A 27,582-nucleotide genomic window follows, 5' to 3' on the forward strand; every position below is an offset into this window, starting at 1 on the left:
AATGTTAAGATTAGATTCTCCTTGCTGGGCAATTATTTCAATACAGAATATGATTTTAAAAATGAGCTGTGACTTAAAAGAAAGGACATAAAAATTCATTCTGAGACATTAACATATTTTAACAGTTATATGGAGAAGTATGTTTCTAAAACAAGAGTGACAAATGAATTCTAAGGCCAGGACAATGGAACAAATTATAATATTTACTGAATACAAAATGCAAAGATTAAAACCATATTATTACAAACACGTATTATTTTCTCACCTTAAAATTCTCTCTTAGATACAGAAAGAATAAGATACTGTTATTGCATTGAAAATATAGCAGTAAACCAAAATGTATTTAATGCTTAACAGTGGATTTATTTTATAAACTGAAATACTTGTAAAATATTTGATCTATTAATTTCAAAATCATTCAAGATATTTCTAAAGTGGAAAATATATAGTCCATATTACAGGAAAAAAAATAGAGTCAGGAAATAAATGTTAGGACAGCAAAGTATTTATATATTTTTTATGGAATCCAGTGAGGTTTCAGTAGCATTTTCTATAATTTTAATACACTATAACTTTAAATGTAAACATTTAAAATTGAAAAGATTTTATTAAAGCAAACAATCACTTTCAGAAATTGCTCACAGTAATAGAAAGACATGCCCCCATAAAAAGATATTATTAACAAATGACCTTTTATAGAACAAAAAATCAATTTGTTTGCTTTATGAGATTCATTTCACAAGAAACAAACTTAACCTTTAAGATCGAGAGATGCATTTGCGTTAGCTGAAAGCAGATGGTTTCGAAATTATTTCCATAGATTACACATTTTCACAGTTGAATTGCTTCAGGATCCGTGAACTATTCTCACCACCTCATTCATTAAGCTCCATTTCATCAATTTCTCCTTTATTTTGTATGTAAGATCAGCTATTTTCTTCACAATTAACACAAAGCTTTAAAAGAAAAAGTGAATCAACTTTTAATGAACTGGAATTTTCACTTTAATATTTTTTCTTTAAAATATTTGATCGTGCCCAAAAGAGTGTGTGCATTAAAACAGTTGGCTGGAGTAACCTGAATTGAACACATTGAGATTAAATTGTACTGTTAGTCTCCTTCTAATTGGACTATTGCAACATATTCTATACATAGGTACCTGGAAGGGCATTTGAAACTTCAGCTAGCCAAGAATGTGGCAGCAGAATCAGTTTTTGGTGCACCATGATATGGCCACATAACACCATTGTGATGGGAGCTGTGTTGCTTCCCAACAGTTCAACATACTTTTCAAGCAGCTGGTCATCTGCATGGCATTTGGTCGGATTATATGTAGCATCAGTTTCCCCCAAGGGTTTATGACTGTCCGACATGTCAAACAAAGAGGGCAAATGGCAGGTCTCTTCAGTAAGGGGGAGTCACCTACTGAATCCTAGGAAGTGGGCTTTCTCTATTATGGCACCTGCCCCATGGAAAAGCATCTCCCCGAGTTATAGATAATCCCAACCTTATAAGATTTTTGGAAGGCTGTGAAGACCTGGCTCTTCCCTCAGACATTGGGGCCATGTTGATCATTTGGGAACTAGCATGGATGTATGCCAACAGTATACTGTATTTTTTGGAATATAAGATGCACCGGAGTATAAGATGCAGCAAGGTTTTTAAGAGGAAAATTTTAAAAAAAATTGCACTCTGCAAACCTCCCAAAAACGGCCTGTTTTTCATGAAAACGAGCCCATTCCCCCCCCCACAAAAAAAGGCATGAATAGCCTTTATGGAGCTTGCAGAGTGTTCCAGGGGGAGGGCAAAAACGAGTAAAAAACAGCAAATGGGCCCGTTTTCATTAAAAAGGGGCATGGATAGCCTTTAGGAAGCTTATAAAGTACTTCTGGGGGCTGGGGAGGGGGAAATTGAGCAAAGAACGGGCCATTTTTTGCTCATTTCTGCCCTCTCCAGCCCCCAGGAGCTCTCTAAAAGCTTCTAGAGGCTATGCACGACCATTTTGGTGAAGGGGGCGGGGTTTTGGGAGGCAAAAATTGCTGTATTCAATGTGTAAGACACACCCAGATTTTCAGCCTCTTTTTTGAGGGGAAAAAGGTGCGTCTTATACTCAGAAAAATACGTTAAGTGTTTTGTGTTTTTAATGAGAGGGCCTCAACCTGGCCTCTTTTTTTTCCATTACTGATTTTTTTTAATAGTATGTTCCGTGCCGAGAATTTAATTGGTTAGATGGGTGGTCTTACAGATTTACAGAGAAGTAAATGTGGTATACGCAAATGTTTCAATACTAATGTGACCTACGTATCTCTATTATTGTACCAGCTACAAAATAAAATATTTTTTATACTTATCTCTAAAACATACCGAATTTGCAAGAGCCTGAGGGAGTTCACCTTTATGAATCCATGGATGAACTTCAAGTAACTCCCTTTTTTGATCCTCCGTAAATATTGGCTGGAACATTTGCATTTGTTTCAGTTTCAATTTATCATCTCTCAGAACAGTTTCCAAATTTCTAACATAAGCAAATATAGCATAAACAGTTTTATTTTAGCCTTGAAATAGCCAAAATGTATAAACATTAAAAATAATCACAGGCAAAATATTACAGAAACAATTTAATTTTGGACTATACATTTTATTATTTGATGTATACATTCAAAGTTGACTCTTATATTACCTGTTATCAACATTCACGTGAATGTTGGCTATTTGGGAGAGAAGGCAATTCTATATTCTGCTGATGGCAAAATAAGAACTGTGCACAAACCAGGATATAATCAATTGTTAAAAAATTATCTATTTTCTTGATCTCTGAATGACTCATGTTGTGTGGTAGATAAGATTTCATATCAAACTTTCCAACATATATGGATATGCTGAAAGAGACCCAATTACTGCCAATGCAAATTATTATTATTTTTTAGGATAGTGATAGGCTGAAACAATTGCTTCTGTTTAGATGGCACAAAGAAAAAATGCAGTTAAGAATGTTGTTTGTTGGCTTATACAACAGAGCAGAAGATGAATATATAAAGCTCTTTTATGCCTAATTCTAAATTCCACATGTAATTCTAATGGTAGAAAAATCACTAAATCGCAAAGATGTAGGGTAAACTTTTTTCTTTATAATTACTGATAAAAACCCCAGAGCCATCCAATTAGGTCTCCACGGATGCTGCCATTTTAGCTGTGGATCAAACACTTATACCTTATTTTTAGATTATTAGGTAAATCTGCATGTCCTCTTTTTCAAATGAAATAAAGAAAATGTCAAATGTCATATCTCTGTTGCTTGAGCATCAACATCACTAGTGCAAGAGAAAGTCAGAACAAGATATATATTTCATATAAAATTCATGGCTTTGGTACAAATGAACTAGAGGCAACTTGATTTCTCTTACTATGAGCATCTATTCTAAATACTGATGAACAACAGAATGAAACATGATACAAAGAAATGCAAAGTTATTTGCCTGGGGGGAAAAGGTTCAAACAAGAGGGATATCTGGCTTGGTACTACAATATGTGTGACAAAAATATTACAATTGTGGCTGATCATAAGCTGAATATATCACATCATGGTGTGGATGCTAAAAAGGGGAAATGTAATTTTAACTGCATCAATTAAAGGTTCCTATTACAATGCTTATTAAAAACTCAATTTTCATGTGAAGTTAGTCACGTAGTTAGTTTCCAGTCCTGGTAAATGAGACTTCTACTATATTATATATTAGTTGAGTTCTCATAATTATATTTTTAGCATTAAGTAAAAGGTAACTGAAGGGAGAAATATTTAAAAGTTCTTAAACAGATATTACAAAAATCAAGTGATGTTCTCCATCATCCTAGTGTGCAGGATACAGTAGGATGATTTTAACTTGCAGGAATGCAAATTCTGACTGAATGTTACTAAATAATTCTTAACAGGCAAACAAATTTGACAGTGGAATTAATTACTGAAGGAATGGTGAACTCTCTTTCACTGAATGTATTCCAAGAGAAGCTAAACAATTATCTATCAAAAATTCTTCATTTGGACTTAATTTGAAAATCAGTGAAATATGGTGCTGGTCCTCTGCCCACAAAAGTAAAACTTGGTTTATGGGAGTTAAACCAATGGTGGCTGTGGGGGCCAAATAGGGACAAAGAAGTCATTCTGGCAAAAGTAGCAAGAGCCTGTAGATACCACTGAAGAAAATATATGTTTTCACATGAACAATAGACAATGGCTGATTGAAATCAGAAATGTTATTAGTTAGTTGAGATAATATACAATTTTAATCAAAATTAAAACTAAATTACCGTGATGGAATCTGGTAAGTCATCATTACAGTATCATCTGCATTTGCCATCAAGAGCCAAAGAGGATCCTGGAGGACACTTTTAATGTACTGTACATTTTCTTCCATTTGTGGACAGTTTGTTTTAGGATTATTTTCTGAGGAGTTAATACTTCCAATATACTTGCTGATATGACTTGTCTCACTACATCCTACAGAAGGGAAAAACAACACGTTCATTCATAAAACCTGATTCCCCCCCCCAATAATTTAACTGCCTCAAGAATACTGGCACATGCCACATTACCTGCTCCACAAATTGACATATCACATCCATTTGATCCAGACTCAGCAGCTGCTAAAGCAAAACTTTCTGATGAAACAGAACCAGTGACCGAATTTGTGTCTTCTTGAAGTAAATCAAGTAGATCAATAGATAAAGAAAAGTCATCATTATTCTGAACTTCCACTGGTGTGTTAACCTTAACAAACAAAAATAAAACAGTATCCCTTTAAAGATTTAAGGAAGAAATTTTAGTTTTCAATAAGTGGATTGGGTTTAAGCTCATTATATAAGGTTCACATAGCAATTATATTAGTAGAAGAGAGCTATGGACAAAAAACATAGTTTAGTTAGGTATTTAATCTAAATTATAATAATGTACATTCCATACTTTTTACAGGAGTCATGGGCTGTCTTTTGCTGGAAGTCTTTAAGAGAGACCATGCAACAACCTGTGCTATTGTCTATGGAGATTCTCAGATTGAAGAAGTTTCTTGGATAAGAAGCAAAACGTTTTCTAGGGGAAAAAACCCAAGAAAGTCCAGTTGCCTTTTGAAAAGCACCTTTGGGACAATCTGTCCCAATCTGTCTCCAATTATTGCTCTAGATTTTCTACAATAAGCAGAGACTTGGGCTATATGATCAATAAAGTCCCTTGAAATATGTAATTGCCTGCGATATAGGCTCAACAGATAAATAAGAATAGTTAGCTTTATTGTCTAAACATACTGAAAACTTCATATTTTCTAGTTTGAAGATTTCCAATTTTAACAAAAAATAATATAATACAGTAGCTTTTAGACCAGTTTGTGTTTTGATTATATACCTTTAAAACAATAAAGAAAACATGAAACTGTAGATACTATGCACTACAGGTAGTCCTTGCCTTACACCAATTTGTTTAGTGATCTTTTAAAGTTACAAAATCACTGAAAAAAATGACTTGTATCCATTTTTCAAACATGACTGTTGCAGCATCCCTTAGTCTCATGATAAAAATTTGGATGCTTGGCAACTGACTTGTATTTATAAAGAGTCTCGGGGGTCATGTAAACACCTTTTGTGACCTTCTGACAAGCAAAGTAAATGGGGAAACCAGATTCACTTAACAACTCTGTTACTAAACTTAACAACTGCAGCAATTGACTTAACATATGTGGCAAGAAATGGCATATAATGAAGCAAAATTCACTTAATTGTGTTGCTTAGCAACAGAAATTTTGGGCTCAATTGTGGTTGTAAGTCAAGGAATATCTGTATTAAATAAATGTAATGACAATTTGTAAAGAATTTCCCACATGCATAATAAATAGGTAAATATAAGTAATGCTTACGGCACATGATGCTTTTCTTTTAGCATTGCTTAATTGTTTATTTGTAATCTCTCCATCAGTTAAAGTCCCATAAATTCCCTCTATAGCAGCACTTCCACTTGTTAAGGTTTTTGGCATTTCTTCTAATTGCAGAAGATTCAACTGTAAAGGAGAACTGCACCGTGACTGGAACAACGTTGATGAGGATTGATTTTGTAGACCCAAGGACTCTGGTGTACAGGAACGGGACAGCTTATTTTGGCATTCTACAACAGGGTTCTTTTCACTATTTACTAGAGAATTAGAACAAAATGGTTGTGCTGAAAAATTTACCTCAGGAGGGAACTTGTTTGAGGCAGCAAATGAAGGAAGTGTTGTAAGCAAAGTTTCTGAAGAGAAAGAAGGCTGAACAGAAAAACCAAATGGCTCAAGACAAGATGTCTGAGGAATACTATTGCTTGTCTGAGGACATACAGGGTTAGGGAGAACAAGTGCTACTACTGGAGTCATTAAGGGTGGAACAAACTCAGTTAATGGCAGAGGACAATGTTTTTTGAAATCCTGTGTTTCATTAAAATAAGATGGGGAAACTTCAGGACCCGCTGATCTGATTCCTGTAGATGGAAAAATGGTGGGCATAATTGTTGAAACTGGCACAGATGGATAACTTGCTTGTGAATTATTTAATGGATTTGGGCTAAGCAGAAGAAATTTATGCAAGGGTTTGGTACCATATGTTTTATTTTCTGAAGAACCAAGTTGCTTGTGTCGTTTTTGTTTAGATTTCTTGATTCTCCCAATTTTCTTGCAAGATAAAGCTATTCCAGAACCATGGTGTAATCCACACATATCTAGAAAGAGAAGGTATTTAGTTATGTGTGAGCATCTGTTTTGACTGTATTCTATTTTTAAATTTCTATCCAGCCATTTTTTTCATATACAACTCAAAGCAACAAACCTACCAATACGCCTTCCTTCCCATATTTTCCTCACAACAAGAACATTATGAGGCGAGTTGGGCTGAGAGAGAACCAGTTTTTTTAATGCCTAAAGTGGGACTAGAACTCACAAGTTCTGATTTTTAGACCACACCAAATTGTCTCTTCCTAGAACAGCAGCCACTAACCTTTTCAGTGCCATGGACCACTTCCATAGAGAGCGCTTTTTCTGCAGACCAGGGAGGTGTGGTTTCACATTCTGCTTGATCCTGCACATGTGCAGATGGGGCTTTGTTCATTTGTGTGGCCCTGTTTCTGGTGCATATGGACCGGTGCCAATCCATGGCCCAGGGATTGGAGACCCCTGTTTTAGAAGACATACCTTGTCTCCTTGTTTTGCATACAAAGTGACAAATCACACTACTTGTAGATTTGGAGGAAGTGGAAAGTTACATATCTTTGAAAATGATAACTTAATCTCTAATTCATTTGGCTAAAAGTGTTTTTCAAATTTGCCAACTTTGATGTGTGGACTTCAATTCCCTAGCTAGCATGCTGGTTCATGGATCTGAAATATAGTGTTGATGTTTGGAAGAAGCATTTAATACAGCACATATCTACATATTTACTGAAATATATATACATAAGATCTTAAACAAATTAACAATAATTATTAAAAAAAACATACCGTGTTCTCCTGGGCATCCTTTGGGTCTTTTTTGAAAGTAGCAATTGTAAGCACACTTAAAAATATGGAATCTTTTTATTTCTTTGCACTTATTCATAAAACTCCATTCTTCCTTTTGAGTATGTATTGCAAGGCTATCCTTTGTAAGGCAAAATTTCTTAAATATAGCTTTTCTCCTTTTCTCTTGTGAACTATTAGATTGTAGAACAATAGTTTGATTCTCTGTGGATTTTATCCCAGATAGATTGTCTTCTATAATTTCTAAAAATAAATTTGAAGACAGACATATAGGATTTTTTAATGTTATTAAAAAGTTGTAAACATGTTAAATATAAATGTCTATAGCAATCTGCCAAAGTTTATACAGAAAAGAGAGCACAGAATTATTAAAATTAAATATCTAAATAAACTTCCTACATTTATTCTAGAGAATAGAGAGTCATATTCTACCTCATAACAAAAGTGGTACTATACCTAATTCAGGCTGTGTTTTTTTATCTCCAACATGAACTATGGTGCTGCTGTAGCTGCATTGACTGACAAAAGATATTACACTTTCTGGTTGTCCAGGAAAAGTCAAAGAAGCATCCATAAGAGCTAAAGCATTGGATGTGTCAGATGTTTCCAACACTGCAGGACCTATGTGAGTTTTTGACTGACCCCTTTCTTTTCAGTAACAACAGAAACACACCATATACACAAAGAGAAAAGAATAAAAAGAATAAATGCAAATTTTTCAAACAAATAAAACATGATGACAGGTGAAACTGTCCAGATCTAATAGACTGAGTCAAAAATATGATAAAGATTTGGATAGTGTAGTTTTTCATCTTCCTATATTTTTTTTAAATTATGTGTGTTTCACTTTTTCATTCATGAGCTTGTAAATATGTTTTCCCTGATAAAAGTTTCCATCATTGTCATCAAGACTAAAGCATTGAATTGTCATTCCTTCTGGCTTTTACAGATTTACACTGGGGAAGAGGAATAAAATATTAGTACTGCTTTTCAATTTAATACCCAAGTACTTTATTTATAAGTATTCCCTGCAATACTTTTTTAAAGAAATGTTTCTGAATGAGCACAAGAACATGAATAATTTTTCTCTTAATTTCAATATTTAGATTATTTAAATGCCCATGAACTGTAAAGCAATTTGTTCATAAACATGCTGTACTAAATGCTAAGTTAACAAAAACTATACAATACGGTATAAATAGTAAACCTATTTCTAAGACTGGCATTAAATCAAAATGTTCATATTTTGCTTGTTGAATATTATTGTATTCTTTTTTCTACCACATTCTCTGGTCTTTGAGAAACCTAATAATACAGAATAGACAATTACCAGTAACATGAATATATCACAAGTTTCCTTGCTTCACTGTTGCTGGTTGTTGCTGGTTAACTAAATATCATCATGGCTGAAGAAGAAAAGATGGACTGTTTCTTAAAGTGAGTGCTTTATGTGCATTGTATGGCTCATCTTAGGAAAGACCATGTTATAAGACTGAATGTTGCCCAAATGGAAGCTAAAATCCTAGAGACACTTGGGTAAGGAGCAATATTAGCTGAAGATAAATGTGTATAAGACTTCTCTGAGAAATCCATAAACAATGTCTCCAATACCTGTGGATATGTTTGTTGTATCAGCATTCATTTTCTCTCTATATATATCAGTATTCAGTGCTACATCAGTATATGGTGTCAGGTGAGTAATTTTCTGCATAGTATCAGCTGCACAGCAACTTTCCAAGTATCTACAAGAAAAAGCAACTTTAAAACTTTATAAAAACAATTCATTTAAAATTTGTACACATATACACACCAATAATTCAGTGAAATATATTATTGTTTACCTGATAACATTATCTAAACAGCTGATCTGTTGATATGAATATATCATTTGTTTCCCCCAAGTTGATTCTTTTGCACCTAGACTCCTTTGACAAGCAGTCCCAATGCCATCATTTTCAAACAATTGAGTGGTACTATTGGTATGATCACGGACGTCAGTGGGTTTCTCTGAGCAATATAAAAATAAAAATAATACAGAGGTTCATTCAATTTTTCTTCCATAATCAAACATTCTAGAGTCAACCAAGCCTAAGAACATAAGCAACTCAAGATCTGGTGGCGCAGGGGTTAAAATGCAATATTGCAGAGATCCTCTGCCCACAGTTTGATGCCAATGGGGCTTAAATAGACTCAGCCTTCCATTCTACCAGGTTCAGTAAAATGAGGACCCAGACTGTTGGGGACAATATGCAAATAATGCTTCTACATTGTAAATTTCCCAGAGAGTGCTGTAAAGTGTTATGGGGTAGTATATAAGCCTAAATGATATTGCTATCTAAGATATAGGGAATTACCACACAAAATGACTATCATTAGCGGGGTTGGACTGAGCGCATTTGACAAAATAATTGAAGAGATAACTAAAATAGCTGATAATAATTACTTTAAATTGACTTTGCTTTATACCTCTGTCAGATTTCTTCTGATTTTCAAGCTTTAATATAGAATCAAAGGAGGCATAAGTTCTGTCCACACTTTCATTTTTATAAATATTTTGAAAAGAATTCTGGAATCAAGAGGAAACAAACAGTCTTTAAACCATGCTTGATGCATGTTTATTTGGAATAATTAATTAGCAATTGTTTAATTGGGTAACATTTATAAGAAAAACCACCACTACATTTTTCTCATTAGATTGAAAATATTAATAGAATACAATGCCAAACTTACAGTTTTCTGTATCTTCTGAGTATCTTCATTGTTCCCATTGCTGTCATTGGATGAAGCCACACTCATTAGGTGCTCATGTGATCCATTGCTTCCCAAACTTCCATAGCCACTAGAGCCACTATTATATATAGGCTAAAAATATAGATATAGATATATTGTAATAATGAAGGACATTGCTAGTCAGAAACCTTATTTATTTGCATTCCTCCTTTATTATTTTCATAAATAACTCAAGGATGAAGAACATAGTCCACACACTTTCCTCCTCCCATTTTCTCACAACCACCACCCTGGGAGGTGGGTTCAGCACACAATAAGGATATTTGGAAACATCAAAAGCAGAATTCCATTTGCAAAACTTTCAATATTTTGAAGGTACTAGTTACGCAGTTCAAATATTTGTGTTTATGTCTGTGTGTGTATAGGTAGTCCTCAACTTACATCTATTTGTTCAACAACTGTTCAAAGATACAATGGTCCTAAAAATGGACTTATGACTAATTCTCGAAGTTTCGGCTATCACAGCATCCCTGCAATCACATGAATTCAATCTGGGTTATCAGATTGTAATCATGATGTTGCAGTGAGCTGTGTCATGTAATCACCATTTGCAATCTTCCTTTTTGGCTTCCCACAAGCAGTCAATGTGGAAATGAGCAGAAAAGGTTGCACATCATGCCCATAAATTGCTCCCATCACGTTTTCTTGAGGAGCCCCACTACAGAATGAGAAATCCTGAGGATCATCTCTACCTGCCCACACTCCTTGTTTCATGACACTTGCAGCATCACCCTATTTGTCCACAGCCTCTACCTGCCCTCCTGCTTCTTCTGTAAGCCCATATGAGTCTTTGGAGTTATAATAGAAATAAGGACTTCTGGGACCATCATCACTACATGACACGGTCATGTGACTTCATGCCTTATAAGTGCATTGCTTAGGGATGGCAATTCTGGTCCACACTGCCATTTGTCAGCTCCGAGGCCTGAAGCTGCCATTCAGGGGAGAAGACTGGGCCAGCTGCCAAGACTCACCATCCTACCTACACAAACTGAAGAAATTCATGCTAACAATCCATGATTAATTGCCAGGTGGTTTCACTCTGGGTCATAAGGTAATGGGTGTGCGCACGTGGGGGGTGCGTCTTATCTTAATTACCAATGTAGCTATAAAAGGTGGTGGAAAGCACAGGGTGGCAGTTCTGATAATTTTTCATTGCCTTAGTGCTTTGTTGGTCAGTTCGTGCAGAAGGAAGAATACAAACCGCATTTCAAACCGTTTCTGTGTTTGGCTGGTTTCATTATCCCTTCGGAACCTGACACCATTGTAACTCAATATTATCTGCTTCTGATGTGTGTATGTATATCTGTGAATAAATATATAATAAATAAATATCATACTTGTAGTAAAAGCTTATGTATTTGCTCTGTAATTTCTTCAGTATTAGGATGTTGCATTTTTTCTTCTCTGTGCTGAGGTACGAATACATCTTCATTCAAAGGACTCCTAAATTGCATTAATAATATGCAATGACAAGTTTGTTTATTTCAGTTACATGTAGTCTGTTTTTTTCTCTCTCTTGCATCTATAAACATTTAAACTGATCAAATATTCAGGCTTACATTCTCCAAACATGACTTTATTTATGTAATCTGAAGCAACTCTTGACAAGACTTGAAAGATCTGGGACAATTGTAAGTTTCTTATAAACATTTTGTATTCAACACATGCAAATTTAAATGTAATTGTTAGCTCCCAGTTCATTAAAGAAATCATTTCTAAAATATGCATGCAAATTAGTGCCACCACCTTGACATTTTGACTTTCTAAAAGGTATTCATAATTACTAAATGAACATAAGCTAGAATATTTTAGATTCTAAATGTATCCATGTACTACCCACATATCATATATATCACTGAAAAAGAAAGCTGAGAAACTTTGCACAGGACAACATCCAAACAATGATTTCAAAAATGACCTACAGTTTGTGTAAAATTGTTAGACTGAATTGCATTAACTTAGATAATTTAATTCCCACAAGGAAATCATTAAAGCCTCTTCAATGTAGATTTGAAGGAATACTATATTGTATAACTAATCCCTGAATAAGCTACCATATATTGGATACAGTCTGCAATGGCATCCATGATGGAAATGTGGGCGAGATCCTAGTGTTAAGATGTCAATCATACAACTGACAACTTTTCTAAAATAGACTAATCTGGACCTTGTTTCAAGGGAAGGGGATAAGGAGAACTTATTATTTTTTACTGCCTTACCAATTTGGACTGGTCTTTCCTAGTACCAGCTTTTGCACTGACAGAAAAGTTCTCCAGGAGACCTAATTTAGATTGGTACCACACCATCACCATTGTTTTACACAGAGGATCTCTTTAATTGTATAATTAGATTTTGGCCCATTCTAATGTAAGGAGACCTCCTGCAAACAATTCATCTCATGAATTCTTGTTTTATTGACACTAATTTCTTACGTTCTAACTCTGTGTTTTCCAATTATAAATGAAATTTTTCGACTCCAAGGATTGATGAAACTGGACCAGCTTGTATCCAGAGTTACATATTCACCATTTCTAGTACAGAATCTGATTGGTGAATAATCAAATGGTTGTCCGCCATACTGAAGTACTGTTAAAAAAAAATCATGCAAGCTTTAATGATAAATAGAGAAAAATGATCTTTTGAAAATCAATAGCACACTTTAAAACTACATAACTTGTAAATATTAAAGGAGAAATACAATACAATAATACAATAGCAGAGTTGGAAGGGAACTTGGAGGTCTTCTAGTCCAACCCCCTGCCTAGGCAGGAAATCCTATACCGTTTCAGACAACAATTTGCTTGTTACTAACACTTTGATAAACAAAATCTTTGAACTTGAGACTTGAAACACGAATTATCTAATTTGGTTTTAGCTCAGTAGAAGATGAAAAGAACTGCTGACATGAAAATGTAAAATTAACTTAGTCTTTGCAGTGCTGAAAATGGGGAAGAATAATATTTACCCAGTATGGCTAAATTCAAGATTCTAAATCTAGACTTGGAGCAATTAGAAGGCTGTAATTAAACTTCCCCAAAATATGCTAACAATATTTATAATGTTTTAAATCGTCAAATATTTGAATTTTTTTCTGAAACAGATTAGACTGAGGCTATTGAGGAATTGAAGGTTACTGAAAGGATGCGACTAGATATACATAATATGTATATCTTGTATGCCGCCCACTCCTGGAGGACTCCGGGCGGCTCACAAAAGACAAGGGAAATGGGGGAACGAGACAAAGACAACATATTAAAAACAAAACCAACATATATATACTTGAATACTTGAAAATAAGGCTGTATAAAGCATACAAAGCATTGTTCTTCATAGTGTTAAAGCTGTCACATTCTCTGTGACAGATCTGGCATAGTTGATACTGTAATTGTTTCCTTACAGGTACGGAAGACATTTCCTTTGAGACTGTGAACAATCTCAAATCTTAATGGAATAATATTTCAGTCATAAGCATACACATATACATCTCAATTTTGAATTCTTTAGGTATCATGTTCTTTGGGTGTCATGGTTTTTTTGTTTTTTACATCAGTGGGCATAATTATAATCATCTATTCTCTGTCACCAATAATGTGATTAAGATAGAAAAATTGGTACCTTTGCTCAGATACTTGAATCTACAAATAAACAAGACAGAAGACGCGAGTGGTCTGGAGACAGTAAGTAATCAAAATTTAATCAGGAGATCAATCTGTTAAATATTTATTAAAACTTCATAAACATCCCTTATGCTTTATTGCATTTGTTTTCTTCATTTTTTGCTACCCACCCTTCATGAAAAGCAAAAGTAGAAAAACGTACTTTTCTGGTGAATTGTTAGCATTAAAGCTCTGTCACTTGGATGAAGATGTAGTAAAACAGGAGTTCCAATTAAGTCCTGGGGTAAGTATCCCAACAGAGGCACAGCTCTTAAAAAGAATTAGAATAAAAATAGAACACATTTTATATAGAGAGTATATCAATTTAATTTCAATTGAAATTAAATGAAAATAGGTATAGTATATCTGGAATTTATATCACACTTAAATTTGCAAAACAGTGGGAAAAATAGTATATTTATCTCTTTATAAAAGTTATCTATATACAGTTATAAAACTCAGGTAGCAGTATGAATATAGCTATGCTGTCCTTTCATCCACAGGTCCCCCAACCCCTGGACTGTGGCCCACTACTAAGCCGTGGGTTATTTGCACATGGGCTACTTAAGCAGCGGGCTGGTGTGCAAATGTGCAGCTCAACTTGTATAAATTGAGCCGCACACACCGCCTACACACAAGTTCACTGGTCATGTAACCTAGTTCCCCCCTTCCCCTCGTCAGGCTGCCAAGCTGCAAAGGTTGGGGAATGCTGCTTTAATTTTTGTAATGCAAGGTTTTCATTTAGAATTTAATGCTATTAGTAATGAAGAGAAAAGACCAACAAAATCATTCTGAAAGAAATTATATTTCATTTTTTAAAAAATTTTAGGCAGATATTTTTTCTTTATAATTTGACAAAAGCCAACAACATAAATCCATACATTATTATATTATGTGTACATTACCTGTTTTAATTATTATTTTCATAAACAAGGCAGCAAAACATATATTAAAACATTAAGCATGGTAGTTTTAATTCACCTTTCATCTACTTCTTGGAATAAGCAGCTTGGTGTATGGATGGTTGTAAAGATTCTTTTATTAGGAGGAATTCTAGGTGCTGAAAGAAAAGAAGAAGTACATTTAATAGAAATAAAAAATATATGTAAACAGAATACACTAAAGAAACAGATAATTTTTGGCGTGTTCAATTTCTTTACAGCAACTGGTACTAAAAGCAAGATGTGATCAGTTTGTTTGCTTTTGTATTTTAAATACAGATTTAAAACTAAACACATGATAGAAATAAACCAGTTACAATTATTTTAATTTATGACATTAAAATCCTATTACAATAAATATAATTAAAGCACTTAAATCCTTGAATCTAATCATTTTATTGAGATTAGCAAAGCCTATTTTATTGAATAATACTTAGAATATTACAGGAAAGAATAAACAAAATCTTTATTTCCCATCTGGTAGTACATGAACTACAAGCAATATTCTAGGTAGAATATATTTTCCTTCTTTAAATCAACCAAGAAGATAGACATGAAGCAAAAGAGTCAAGGGTGGAGGAAAGCAGAGGATAGCAGAACAACAGGTTTCCAGTTGGATGTGGAGATGAATGGAACTGAGTGTATAGGATCAAAGGAGCCTATGAGATAAGGCTAATGAAGGATTACGTTTGTCTGTCAATCTTAACTGTGCTGGCTTCATTATGGCATGCAGGAGTGGGGGGAATGAGATTTTGGGAGGAGTCAGTAAGTAAATTTTCATACATTCTGTTAGGCAAGATTACTGTAAAATGTACACATGCTAAGAGCTTTCAGCATGGCTGTTATACAGGAAGAAACTATTTTAAAAAGTCATGGTGATAACAATTAAAGAAAGATCTTCCCCTCACTCGTCCTACCTAAAAGCCGTTTTAAATGTCAGGTTACTTGCTATTAAGACTGTTCTCATAGAAGGTTTAACCTCTGAATGAAAATGCTGACTTATAAGTCATCTATCACCAGGAAGATAAGTATTTTCCCTCAGATCTGTTTCCAAGGTTACTTAGCTGTACACACCAGATCTACTGTGGCATGGTAAGTGTCTATTGTGGTAGGAGTCTATGAGAATTCCATCTTGCTGATTCAATTTTCTATGCAACAGTTGACCAATTTATACTTTTGTTCCTGGGTTTGTTGGGATTGTTTTGGTCCACTGTCCAATCTGTTACCTAATATTTCCAATTTCTAAGATACTGTGGGCACTTTGAAAGAGGCATGGGTTGACTAGCTCAAATTTTGAATCAATAACGATGGACTTTCCCAATTACTATCTGACTATACAAATGGAATTTAGCATACTCTCAATTTGGTAGTCTGTTAGAGTAAAGTTGGTATTCTAAAAGGCACAGAAGTTCTATGTAAGATCATTGGCACAAATATTATTTGATCAGCTTTAATTTGGCCACTAGTATAACCCTCTGCTGGAGTAGTGAACTGGTTAAAATAGTTTGTTCTATATGACTGATATATACAAATGGTTTATTGAAATCACTTCAGATTTTCCTGCAAATTGTAGCAATACTACTAATTAAAATGGTATGGGCATTAGACAAAATTATTCAATGAAACCTCCTTTGCAGAAAGTCCCTTGCTTATTGGGAAACTGAGGGATCTGAAACAGAAAGGACAATAATTTGAGCCCAAGGAAAATTTGGAGACTTAAGCAGGGACTGAAACCCATTTGTAGTTAATTTCATAGCAGTGAAAGCAGTTAAGAACTCTTATTTTTCTACATCTTATCTGCCTCACTCCAGATGTGTAGTCTTGCACTCTGAAGACATTAGGAGAATACTGACTATCTGGATCCATTTCAATCAGGTTCAATTGGGATATGGGATTGAAACTGCTTTCCTTGTCTTGGTGGATGATGTATGATAGTAATAAACTAAATAAATTATTATTTATTTAAATCCTTACACCTGTCAACTTCTTCTGTCAACTGGGCTTTGATAGTTTTATGACTGTTATAATCTTTTTTGCTAGATAATGCTGAAGGACTACTGTTCAACAACTAAGCAACAAGAGTATGGGCTCATATGGAGCTCCATCTTTGTCCAAGTTTATACAATTTCTGTATGAAACCATTCAAAAAAAATCTTTACAATGAATGTTATGCTTATGACATCCAAATATATTGCTCCATTTAATTTGATTAAATATTAAATTTGATAATGAAGTAGATAAGCATTACAAGCTAAAATTAAATTCAGACTAGATAGAGCTTTTTTGATAAGTACAAAACAGCTCTAGGATTTGAATTCAGCCTGTTCTGGATAAGGTTTTATTACCCTTGACAGGTGTACAATAAGCTAACCAACCAACCATTGATCATAGCACAAAAACAAAATAATCATTCTTTAAACTGTCAAAACTATTTTAATCAGAAATTATACTTTAATCAAAAATTGTCAGCTGCCTTAGGTGCCATATGAGTAGAGGAGCTGTATATAAAGTATAAAAGTAAGAATAAATAAAATATGCAAATGAGACTACCAATTCAATACAATACAATAGCAGGGTTGGAAGGGACCTTGGAGGTCTTCTAGTCCAACCCTCTGTCTAGGCAGGAAACCCTATTTGTCCACTAGGACTCCAAGATCCCTTTCACAGTTACTATGTTGAGCAAGGTATCACATATACTGTACCTGTGCATTTTGTTTTTGTTGCCTAAATGTAGAACCTTACTCTTTTCACCATTGAGTTTCATTTTATTAGATAGTGCCCAATGTTCAAGTTTGTCAAGAGCCTTCTGTATCTTAAGCCTATCTTCTGGAGTGTTGGCTATTCCTGCCAGCTTGGTGTCATCTGCAAATTTGATCAGTTCCCCATTTTTCCCTCATACAAATCTTTGATGAAGATGTTGAAGAGTACTGGGCCCAAAACAGAGCCTTGGGATACTCCACTGCATACTTCCCTCCATGAAGATGCAGTTCCATTGAGGATTACACGTTGTGTGCAGTTGGTCAGCCAGTTACAAATCTATCTGGTGGTGATGCTGTCTAACCTTCTACTTTATCTAGTAGTAGGTTATGGTCTACCTTATCAAATGCCTTACTGAAGTCCAAGTAAACTATATCGACGGTATTCCTCTGGTCCACTAATTTTGTCATATTATCAAAGTATGCAATAAGATTAGTCTGGCATGATCTGTTTTTGCCAAACCCATGTTGGCTTTTGGCTATTACTTCGTTTGCTTCTAGGTGTTCGTTGCTTGATTATCTGTTTTTTCCCCTTTTTTGAAGATGGGAACCACATCAGCTCTTAAATTCTATGCATACTTATATATCCAGTTGAAACCAATTAGCTGTATTTTCAAAAAGATACACATATACTGTAACAGGAGGAATATGAAAAATAGGGAGGCATTAAATACTAATAATTTTACTTCCAAGTAAACTTGATTAGTAACAGAGGTTACTTTAAAGTAATTATCTTCTGAGTCTCTTTTTCTTCAAAGTACAATGGCGTTTCATATGGGAACCTCTCTATGTTATCAATGGTAGTTTCCTCAAAAGATGAGTACTTTTTGTAAAATATTATGTCTTTTTTGCTTTGAAAAGAAAAATAATATAGTATTATTACCTTCATAACCAGAGTGTACTTTTTCTGCAAGCAACATGCAACAAAGCTGATCTTCTATATCTTGTATTTTAATAAGGTATGGGGTCATACGGAATGGGTGGTAGTCATTCTCATTTATATTCACTTTTCCTGCACTAAAATGTGAAAAAAACATAGTTCAGTTATTACATTGTTATAGATTATTAAATATGGTATAGTTTTGGGGATTTTCAAAAATGTATTTATCACTTTTTCCATTCAAATGAGGAAATTTCATATTTTTTTACTAGCATAGTTCATTCATGTCTTCTCAATAGTAATCATAAAAATCAAAGGCAAGAATTGTTGCAGGGAAAAGTAGCAACTTTTCTATGTGAAAATACAAGGGTGTGCCTGAGTCCAAGTCCCCACAAAATACTGACTATTGATTATCATAATTTGCTTTACCTGAAGCGGCAGAAGAAAGATTTCTCCTTCATGAATTCTTGGGTAGCAGATTCTATAAAATATTTAAAACATTTGATAAGCTACAAAATTCTGTGTTCCTTTGGTATTAGGAAGCTATTTAGTTATTCTGGTAAAATAGAAGGTCGATGCTGAATTGCTGGCGAAATAATTCTAAGTGAGGGTTGGGAGAAGCTTGCACCAACCAGAATGGAAAACATGTTTTTATACCCACGGCAAAGCTTTTGGAGGTATTATTCAGGAAGAACCCAAACATGCTGTGCTCCCATTCAAACATGCTCTGCTCTGATAAGCAAGGTAGCATACACATTCCTTAGACAACATACATTTCACTGTTAGATAAGGTATGAAAAAGATTCTCCAGGCTGGCATATACATGGCAAAAGAATAAAAAATAAATACTACAAGACAAAGTATTTTCAGTTTTACATTACAACTGATATATTCACATTTAACCAAAACAAAGCAGGAAAATGTTTCCATATAGCATTGCTGTAGACATTAGTCAATTTCCAATAGTGTGAAAACTTTTCTCAATGAAGAAACTTTTGCAGAAGCAATAGTTTTATCAGTATCAGTTTTAAATTTATTATAGGTAGTCCCTGGCTTGTGATCACAATGGAGCCTAAATTTTTTGTTGCTATGTGAAACATTTGTTAAGTGAATTTTGCCTCATTTTATGACCTTTTTGCCACAGTTGTTAAATCACCATAATTGTTAAGTGCTTGTAAACTCAATCTGGCTCCCCTGTTGACTTTGCTTGTCAGAAGTCCTCAAAATGTGACAACATGACCCTAGGACACTGCAACTGTCATAAATATGAACCCGTTGCCATCCAAATTTTGTTGATATGACCATAGGAATGGGTTGTAAATGTGGAGCGCTGTTGTAGTTTTGAACACTCATTAAATGAACTGTTGTAAACTGTATTCAGTTTCCCAGTTTCACTTGGGAAATTGAAATTGGTTACTATTTTCGAATAATTCATAACTTAATATTTTAAAAGTTTCCCTCATAAACTCTGACAGGAGTATGTAAGAACAACTTTTAATCATTTGGAGTTATGTGAAGAATTGCTTTAATCTGAAAGATTAAAGCTAGCCACAGAACACATAACATTCTAATTAAGACAGCAGTCCCCAATCTTTTCGGCTCTGCGGACCAGGGGGATGGGGGTGTTTAGTGGTCAGAGAGAGGGAATGGTTTTGCACAAGTGGTGGGATCATGTGCTTGCCGCTTGCATAAAAGCAGCTTTGTGCGCTTGCCTACTCAGTTCAGTTGCCACAGTGTGTGGTCCCGCTTGTGTGGTACTGGGTGCAACCCAGAAGTTGGGGACCCCAGAATTAAGAGACCAAATAATTCATTTATGGAAAGACCATATAGATTATGAGTTCCTGTGGAACTCATTTGGAACACCTTCTTCTGGGATATTTTTCATTTCCTAATCTAGATTATAGCCCTGATATTCCGGCGATTTCACAGCCCTGGCCCAACCTTGCTTGTCTACTACACTTTTACAGGTGCTGTCACCAGCTGACACTTCAGTAAAGCTACAATAATGAAACAGTGATCAGAGTTGGCCCAGAAAAGTGCTTTCATCATAAGGAGAAAAACAATCAGAAGAGCTCAAAAGAGTTAGTATTTGTAAAAAATAGTACACAATTATGGCTCTATATTTTTCATGAGCCAAAACAATTGTAATTATCTGTTATTTAAAGAAATATTACTTCTCAAGTAAGTATGGGTAAAACATGTTAATGTAGGCACAATTGAAGAATTTAACTTACCAACTCCATTGCAAATACTCCAAGATGGTAATCTATATGGTATAGTTGAGCTATAGAACACACTGACATCCTGAGGTGCCAGAAACTCCACAAATTTGGCATTTTTAAATAAATCTTTCTTACAATGGAGGATACAGGCAGCCTGATCAGAGATGTACAAAATTTTCCCAGTAGCCAAAGAAACAGCTACAGCAAACATATCCTAAAACATGATATATATTCAATGAAACACATTTTAGGCTGGCAAAAGGAAAATAAACACAAATGCTGTTTGCTGCAAATATGCTAAACTAATGAGATATGACAAAATTAACATATTATTTGGGTAACAAGAGAATGAGTAAATGAATAAATGAATGAATATATTATGATTTACTTCTGACTATTAACAGTATGATTCTATATGGATTCTGAATCAAATTAAGATCCCTTTTAGGGAGATATATCATTTTTATATTGGGCGAATCAAGATAATTGCCTTTTATTCAATAAATCATATTAAATAAAATTATGACATGCCTCAGTGATCAAAGAGGGCCAGCATGTTTGCAAACAATTCCAGAATCAAGCTCTTGGAGTAAGAACAGAAAAATGCTATCTAAAGATCTATAAACATCATGCAAATTCAGGCAGTTATCTTTTATATATGTAATGGTATGCATGTGTAAGCATGTGTGTATGTATGTGTGTGTGTGTGTGTGTGTGTGTGTTTATATTTTTGTTATGTATAAAAGTATCATGGTATCATGGGAACCAATACTCTTGAATGGCTTATTCGTTTCACTTACCATTTTATTCAGCCTCCTCTCTCTTCTCCCCCCACCCACCCAAGCAGGAAGTAACATATATGGGTTGTTTCCCCCAGTATAATTTTATGAAAATGTATTAATAGATTAAGTAACAAACATTGGATTGACTCACTGAATCTAAGGTTCACTATCAGTGGGAATCAGCATCTCCCTGGTTTAAGTCCAGAATCCCAACGGCTTTCCTTTATGGGGGTTATGTTGATACTAGACACAGAAATAATTTAAATTCTATAGATTCTTTTAACTATTAAAAAGAACTGATAAGATTTCCTATTTGAGTTGAAGAAGATAATTTGCACATTTGTTGTGGTGGGAATACTTACTGCATTCTTCATGGTGTACTCTGCAGTAATGTTTTTAACATCTTCCACAGTACAGGCTAATATATCAAGATCACAGAGATAGCTTTCATTAATCATTGTCAACTGATAATATTCTTCATTGGCTACAGAAAAAAAACAATGTGTACAATTCAGCTTTTTAAATACTCTTTTCATAAGGGTACAAAATATTTTATTTAGGCTGTATTTAATTGTATTTTTAAATGAACAATTTTCCTTTTCAGATAGAAGTGTACTTCCCAATTAATTTGTTAAGTATGAACTTTGAGTTAGTATTTGTTTTTTTTTAACGAAGGGGCAAGAAATAAGTTTTCAATTTATTTCTTTTTATAATGATTTTTGAGTTTTGTCCCCTCTTAAAATTGTAATTATCAGATCACATTTTACCATATTTACATTTGTCCTTACTTGAGTCATTCAGAGTAATAAAATAGATGCTTAAAAAGGAGGCAGGTTTATCACATTTAAAATCTTGGAATCTATAGTAAAATCCTTAGTTTAGCACCTTGACAGAAAACACAGTTTAAAATTTCAGAAATATGGGATGGGAAAATTAGTGAAAGTTATTGAAAACCCACTTGTCCATTTTAAAATTTTGTGTAATCATATTATCAGTGAATCTCCATGAAGCCACTAGTCATTTTGTCACATAAGCAAGCCTTGTGCTATATCACTTACCATTTCAATTTGATTCTTGAATAAACTTTCAAATATTCTTATATTCTTATTCTTGTATAAGTTTTCAAATATACTTTCAAATATACAAATTCATATATACTTATTTACTTATTTCCCTATGGAAGGAGTATATTTACTTCCACATGGAATATTGAAAAACCTTGAAAATGTAAAAATGCTTTTCCCCCAAGTGCTTTAATATTCTCTCATTTATCTTTTACACTTGGATTATAAAACAATTTTAACAATTTTACTTTTCATTTACATTAACTATGCCTTCATTCCTTTTCTTTCACCATTCAATAAAAGCTCTCCTCCAATGAAATATTGATATTCTAAATGTGATCAATTTGTAAGCCTCTACATTTCGGAAAACCAAAATATTTTTTTTATTTTGCACATCTTAATCCTGAGAAACTGGATGATTCCTCTTGTATTCAGAGAGATATTCTAGGAACTTTCATAAACAAGAACAGAAATGGAGTTGGTAGGGATGTATTAGAGCTGCCTGTCGATGCATTTCCACTTGGATCTTCTCATGTTTCCATGATTTGACAGTTATGAAGAGGCAGATGGAGGCAGGTTGGCAACTATGCAGTGACCTTAATTTTTCACAAATAGCAACTTTTCTAGAAATTTAAGTTCTTTGAAATAGTTAAACATGTAAGTATTAAATGAAAACATTGTTTCACCCCCAGAGCTTTAATTTAAATAGGAGTGTTTTAATAAATTAAATACTCATTTTAATAAAGGAAAATACTCTAGGAAATTTCTTTTGCCATCTGTGTTTGCTATATATTTCTGCCAACAGAAGAAAAGCTATTTAAAGCTATCACAAAGAATTCCACTTTTTGCCTCTTCAACCAAATCCTGACAGTTCTTATCATCTCTTCATCTGAGCCAGATAACCACAAAGATATTCCTTCAATTTTGGGAAAAGGTAGAAGTCACATGGTGCCAAGTCTAGTCTGCCAAATGGAATAAGATAGTGAAATCCAACTCCATAATTGCCTCGAGTGGCTTATGAGGTGTTTACTATCATAATGCACCACAATTTCTTTCTTTGACTTCCAAATTCTTATTTGTTGTTTCAAAGTTCTGAATGTTGTAACACTCTTGAGTTGATACTGATAAAGTGAAATCCATGTGAATCTACCTACTTGTATTCCAAAAATATGTAACTCCTTTTATGCTTAGACCTGAGTTTTGTGTGTCTCTGTCTGTCTGTCTGTCTGTGTGCGTGTGTGTGTGTGTGTGTGCGCATGCATGTATATGTATGTATGGAAAGCTTTTTGATATTCCATGGACTGAATGCTCAATTTTTAGTCTGTAATTGTGGGCCCATGTCTTGATTACTGTCCCAATCCTATGGATAAATTCCTCACCTTCATTTTCATGGCACTACATTTTTTTTCTTCTGTTCAATTGTGTCTGATTCTTGTAGACTGCCTGGACAATTATTGCTAGCAAACTTCACCTCTTGAAAGGGCCATTTCTGTCACAAGAAGACTAGGAACCTTTCTTGCACACATGTCTTGGTTAAGAATATCAATAATGTAATCCACACATTTTGAACAGCTCAATTTAATAGCAATTTTGCTTTGACCGACTGTCCTTAACCAATTCATCAATCTTCCTCATGAGAAACTTATCAGTCATAGATCCTCTACATTGATCATACAATTCAGCTCTTCCTAATTCCATATCTCTATATTTTTCGTCCAGCAGCACATAGTAGTATTTAGCTTAATAGTCATCACTTTAAAACAACCTGGATTTGGTGATGGATTTCAACTCAAGTGACTCTTCCTCAATCTGAAATTTAATCATGGCATGTTGCTTCCATTTTATGAATAGTAACTCAATCTTTTTTCCAGCAACTTCCAGCAGTGAAAGAATAGAAACTGAGGAATACCTTATCTCAGAGCTTCTCAAAAGCCAATACTGCCATCTGTTGGTGATCTATTATAATTTTGGACGTATTTCATGCAACCTTCATATATTCAGTTCAGTTAAATAGTTAAGTTGGAAAAAAACAGCTATGAAATATATCAATCTAGTTAATGTAAATCTATCCTGGAGTTAAATTCATTTAAATAGAATCCATATCAATCTTATATATATCCTATCTTATTCTATTAATCAAACAGTAGTGTGAAACACACATTCAAAATCTTGGGGCTTGTGTGATGCTCATGTGACAGGTCTGTCAGTATCTATATTCTATATGTATTATATGTATGTGTGTGAGACAGACGCTGAGGTATAATAGGTTAATATGAACTTTCATGATATGATTTTATTTTATTCTATAGTGTATACTGATATGAACTGATGTTTAGGTTTTGACTTTAAAAACAAAGTTATAGCAATCATATCAAGATCGTAATTTTAAAAAAGCATTACTGTTGTTCGCAGACTCCTTTTATCATAGGCTTGCTTCCTGTGGTAGTTTCTGTATATTGCTTTAATTTCCTAAATAGGAATAGGAATGGTTAATATAGTTACCTTTAATTTGCTTAATGCTCCTAAGTGCATACTTCAAAGTTGCCAGGATACTTGGTTTGCCTTTGATCTTTTTATGAGGAGGAAGATATCCTTTTAGATCTTGCAATATTTTTATCAACTCCTTCCGAGTTTTAGCTTTAGAAGGTTGTTCACTTCTGGACATTGTAAATGAAAATAATTCAAGTTTAATGTAATTTTGTAGTAAAACCCAATATTTAAGATTTATTGAATTATTTATAAAACAATGCAAGGTGATATAAGCACACTGTTCTCCAGACTGCTTAAGTATATTTTATTTTTACAATATGCAATTCTTTAAAAAGGAGACTCTCAAAAATGTGAAATATACTAATTCTTCATTTAGTCTTCCAATAAGATTAAAAAAATGTTCTAAGTTTTTTATGATTAGACTAATTTTTTATGATTAGACTAAAATGAAATTCAATAGTGAAAAGAATAAGGTTCTACATTTAGGCAAAACGAAATGCACAGGTACAGTATAGATGGTACCTTGCTCAACAGTAGTAACTGTGAAAGGGATCTTGGAGTCCTAGTGGACAACCATTTAAATATGAGCCACCAGTGTGCAGCAGCTGCCAAAAAAGCCAACAGAGTTCTAGGCTGCATAAACAGAGGGATAGAATCAAGATCACATGAAATGTTAATACCACTTTCTAATGCCTTGGTAAGGCCACACTTGGAATACTGCATTCAGTTTTGGTTGCCACAATGCAGAAAAGATGTGGAGACTCTAGAAAGTGTTCAGAGAAGAGCAACAAAGATGATTAGGGGACTGGAGACTAAAACATATGAAGAACAGTTGCAGGAACTGGGTATGTCTAATTTAATAGAAAGAAGGACTAGGAGAGACATGATAGCAGTGTTCCAATATCTCAGGGGTTGCCACAAAGAAGTCAAACTATTAGTCAAAGTATTCTCCAAGGTACCTGAGGGTAGAACAAGAAGCAATGGGTGGAAACTAATCAAGGAGAGAAGCAACTTAGAACTGAGGAGAAATTTATTGACAGTTAGAACAATTAATTAGTGGAACAGCTTGCCTCCAGAAGTTGTGAAAGCCCCAACAATGGAAGTTTTTAAGAAGATGTTGGATAGCCATTTGTCTGAAATGGTATAGGGTTTCCTGCCTAGGGAGGGGGTTGGACTAGAAGACCTCTAAGGTCCCTTCCAACTCTGCTATTGTATTGTATTAATTACATTCTTGCTGTAAGAATAATGTACTCATTAAGTTAGAAAGTTGGTAAAAACATTTTAATGGATACTGCAATTAATTCAGCATAACAGAGAAAACTGAATTGTCACTGAACAGTAGTGAGTACTGTACATTTAAATAAGGTTAGTCTGATTGTCCAATACATCATTACTTCTGTTGAATATAAAAAGCAGGGGACATTTAGTCACAGCTAAAGGATTATGCTAAAAATTGGCAGGCTCTTTAAAGCAAATTATTCCATTTCTAATCACAATTAAAATTTAAATTGGCAACCTTATTAATCCTTGTCCATTTTAACATCAGACATAATTGTAGAGGGTGGAGAGATTGTGCTATTCTACATCCTTACCTCTACTATAAATGTGAAAACAGCAGACACTTATGCAGTGGCGTGAAAACTGCACAAATAAAATTCACCCATCATAACAATTTCAGTTAATATGTTGAAATGCATTACTTTTGGATTTAAATCCTGTATCCTGTGTCTGTCTCAATATGAGCATTTAGATATGGAATATCCACAATTATACAAATTAAAATTACATATAATCATTGCTACAAATATTCACAGCATCAGGACAATTATTTAGGATCAGAATAATACCTTTTATAGTAATCAAAAGATTCCATAATCATAGTTGTTTCTTTATCATTTTCTTCACCCTCATTGCTGTGGGAATCATGCCCGTTGGAATAATTTTCATTGATATCATTTCTACTCATTTCCCCACTCATCTCAATATCTTCCTGAAGAATATCCAAATTTTGTTCATTCTCCATTTGAATATCCATAGTTTCTACAATAATTTTATCACTTGCTGTTTTCAAATAGTTGTTCATTCTAAGCAATTTTAATGCTAATAAGTGCCATATAAATGTCAAAGAATCCAAAAGGTTTCTCAGAGCAAAGAATATTTGGCCTTCGGGTACTCTGTTGTGCAATACTAATGTTGTCTATTCCATATCCACATGACAGTATTTTCCAGTATTCAAATTTCAAATATTATTTTAGAAACCTAAGAAAAGAAAAAAAGCCCCAAAAACCAGTTTGTTTTTGTTCTCTATATTCTTATTTATCTTGCTTGTCAAGTAAAAATAGCATTGAAACAAAGAATTATGTAGTAGTTCAACAGCTGGCATTATTTTACCTGTGATCCAAATAAATCACAATCCACCCTACAGTGAGTCACAGAAAAAAAAGTCACATTTTATTGCTCACATTTACTGCAGAA

At 34.0% G+C, this 27,582-nt stretch overlaps 1 protein-coding gene across 1 annotated transcript; it reads right to left on the reverse strand.

Moving 5' to 3' along the window:
* Positions 1–875: 875 nt before the first annotated feature.
* Positions 876–27,304, reverse strand: PER2 (period circadian regulator 2). Its single transcript, XM_032225663.1, is given in 21 exon segments — positions 876–956; positions 2,365–2,515; positions 4,306–4,495; positions 4,591–4,765; positions 5,901–6,730; positions 7,506–7,766; positions 7,980–8,171; positions 9,135–9,265; positions 9,365–9,530; positions 9,990–10,089; positions 10,254–10,385; positions 11,654–11,759; positions 12,749–12,902; positions 14,136–14,242; positions 14,954–15,032; positions 18,553–18,686; positions 18,979–19,030; positions 20,784–20,985; positions 21,916–22,037; positions 25,120–25,274; positions 26,955–27,304. Coding segments are annotated over 21 exon segments (3,756 nt in total). The 5' UTR covers positions 27,191–27,304.
* Positions 27,305–27,582: the final 278 nt, after the last annotated feature.

This window comes from Thamnophis elegans, chromosome 10, assembly GCF_009769535.1.
Source record: "Thamnophis elegans isolate rThaEle1 chromosome 10, rThaEle1.pri, whole genome shotgun sequence".
NCBI classification, from domain to species: domain Eukaryota; kingdom Metazoa; phylum Chordata; class Lepidosauria; order Squamata; family Colubridae; genus Thamnophis; species Thamnophis elegans.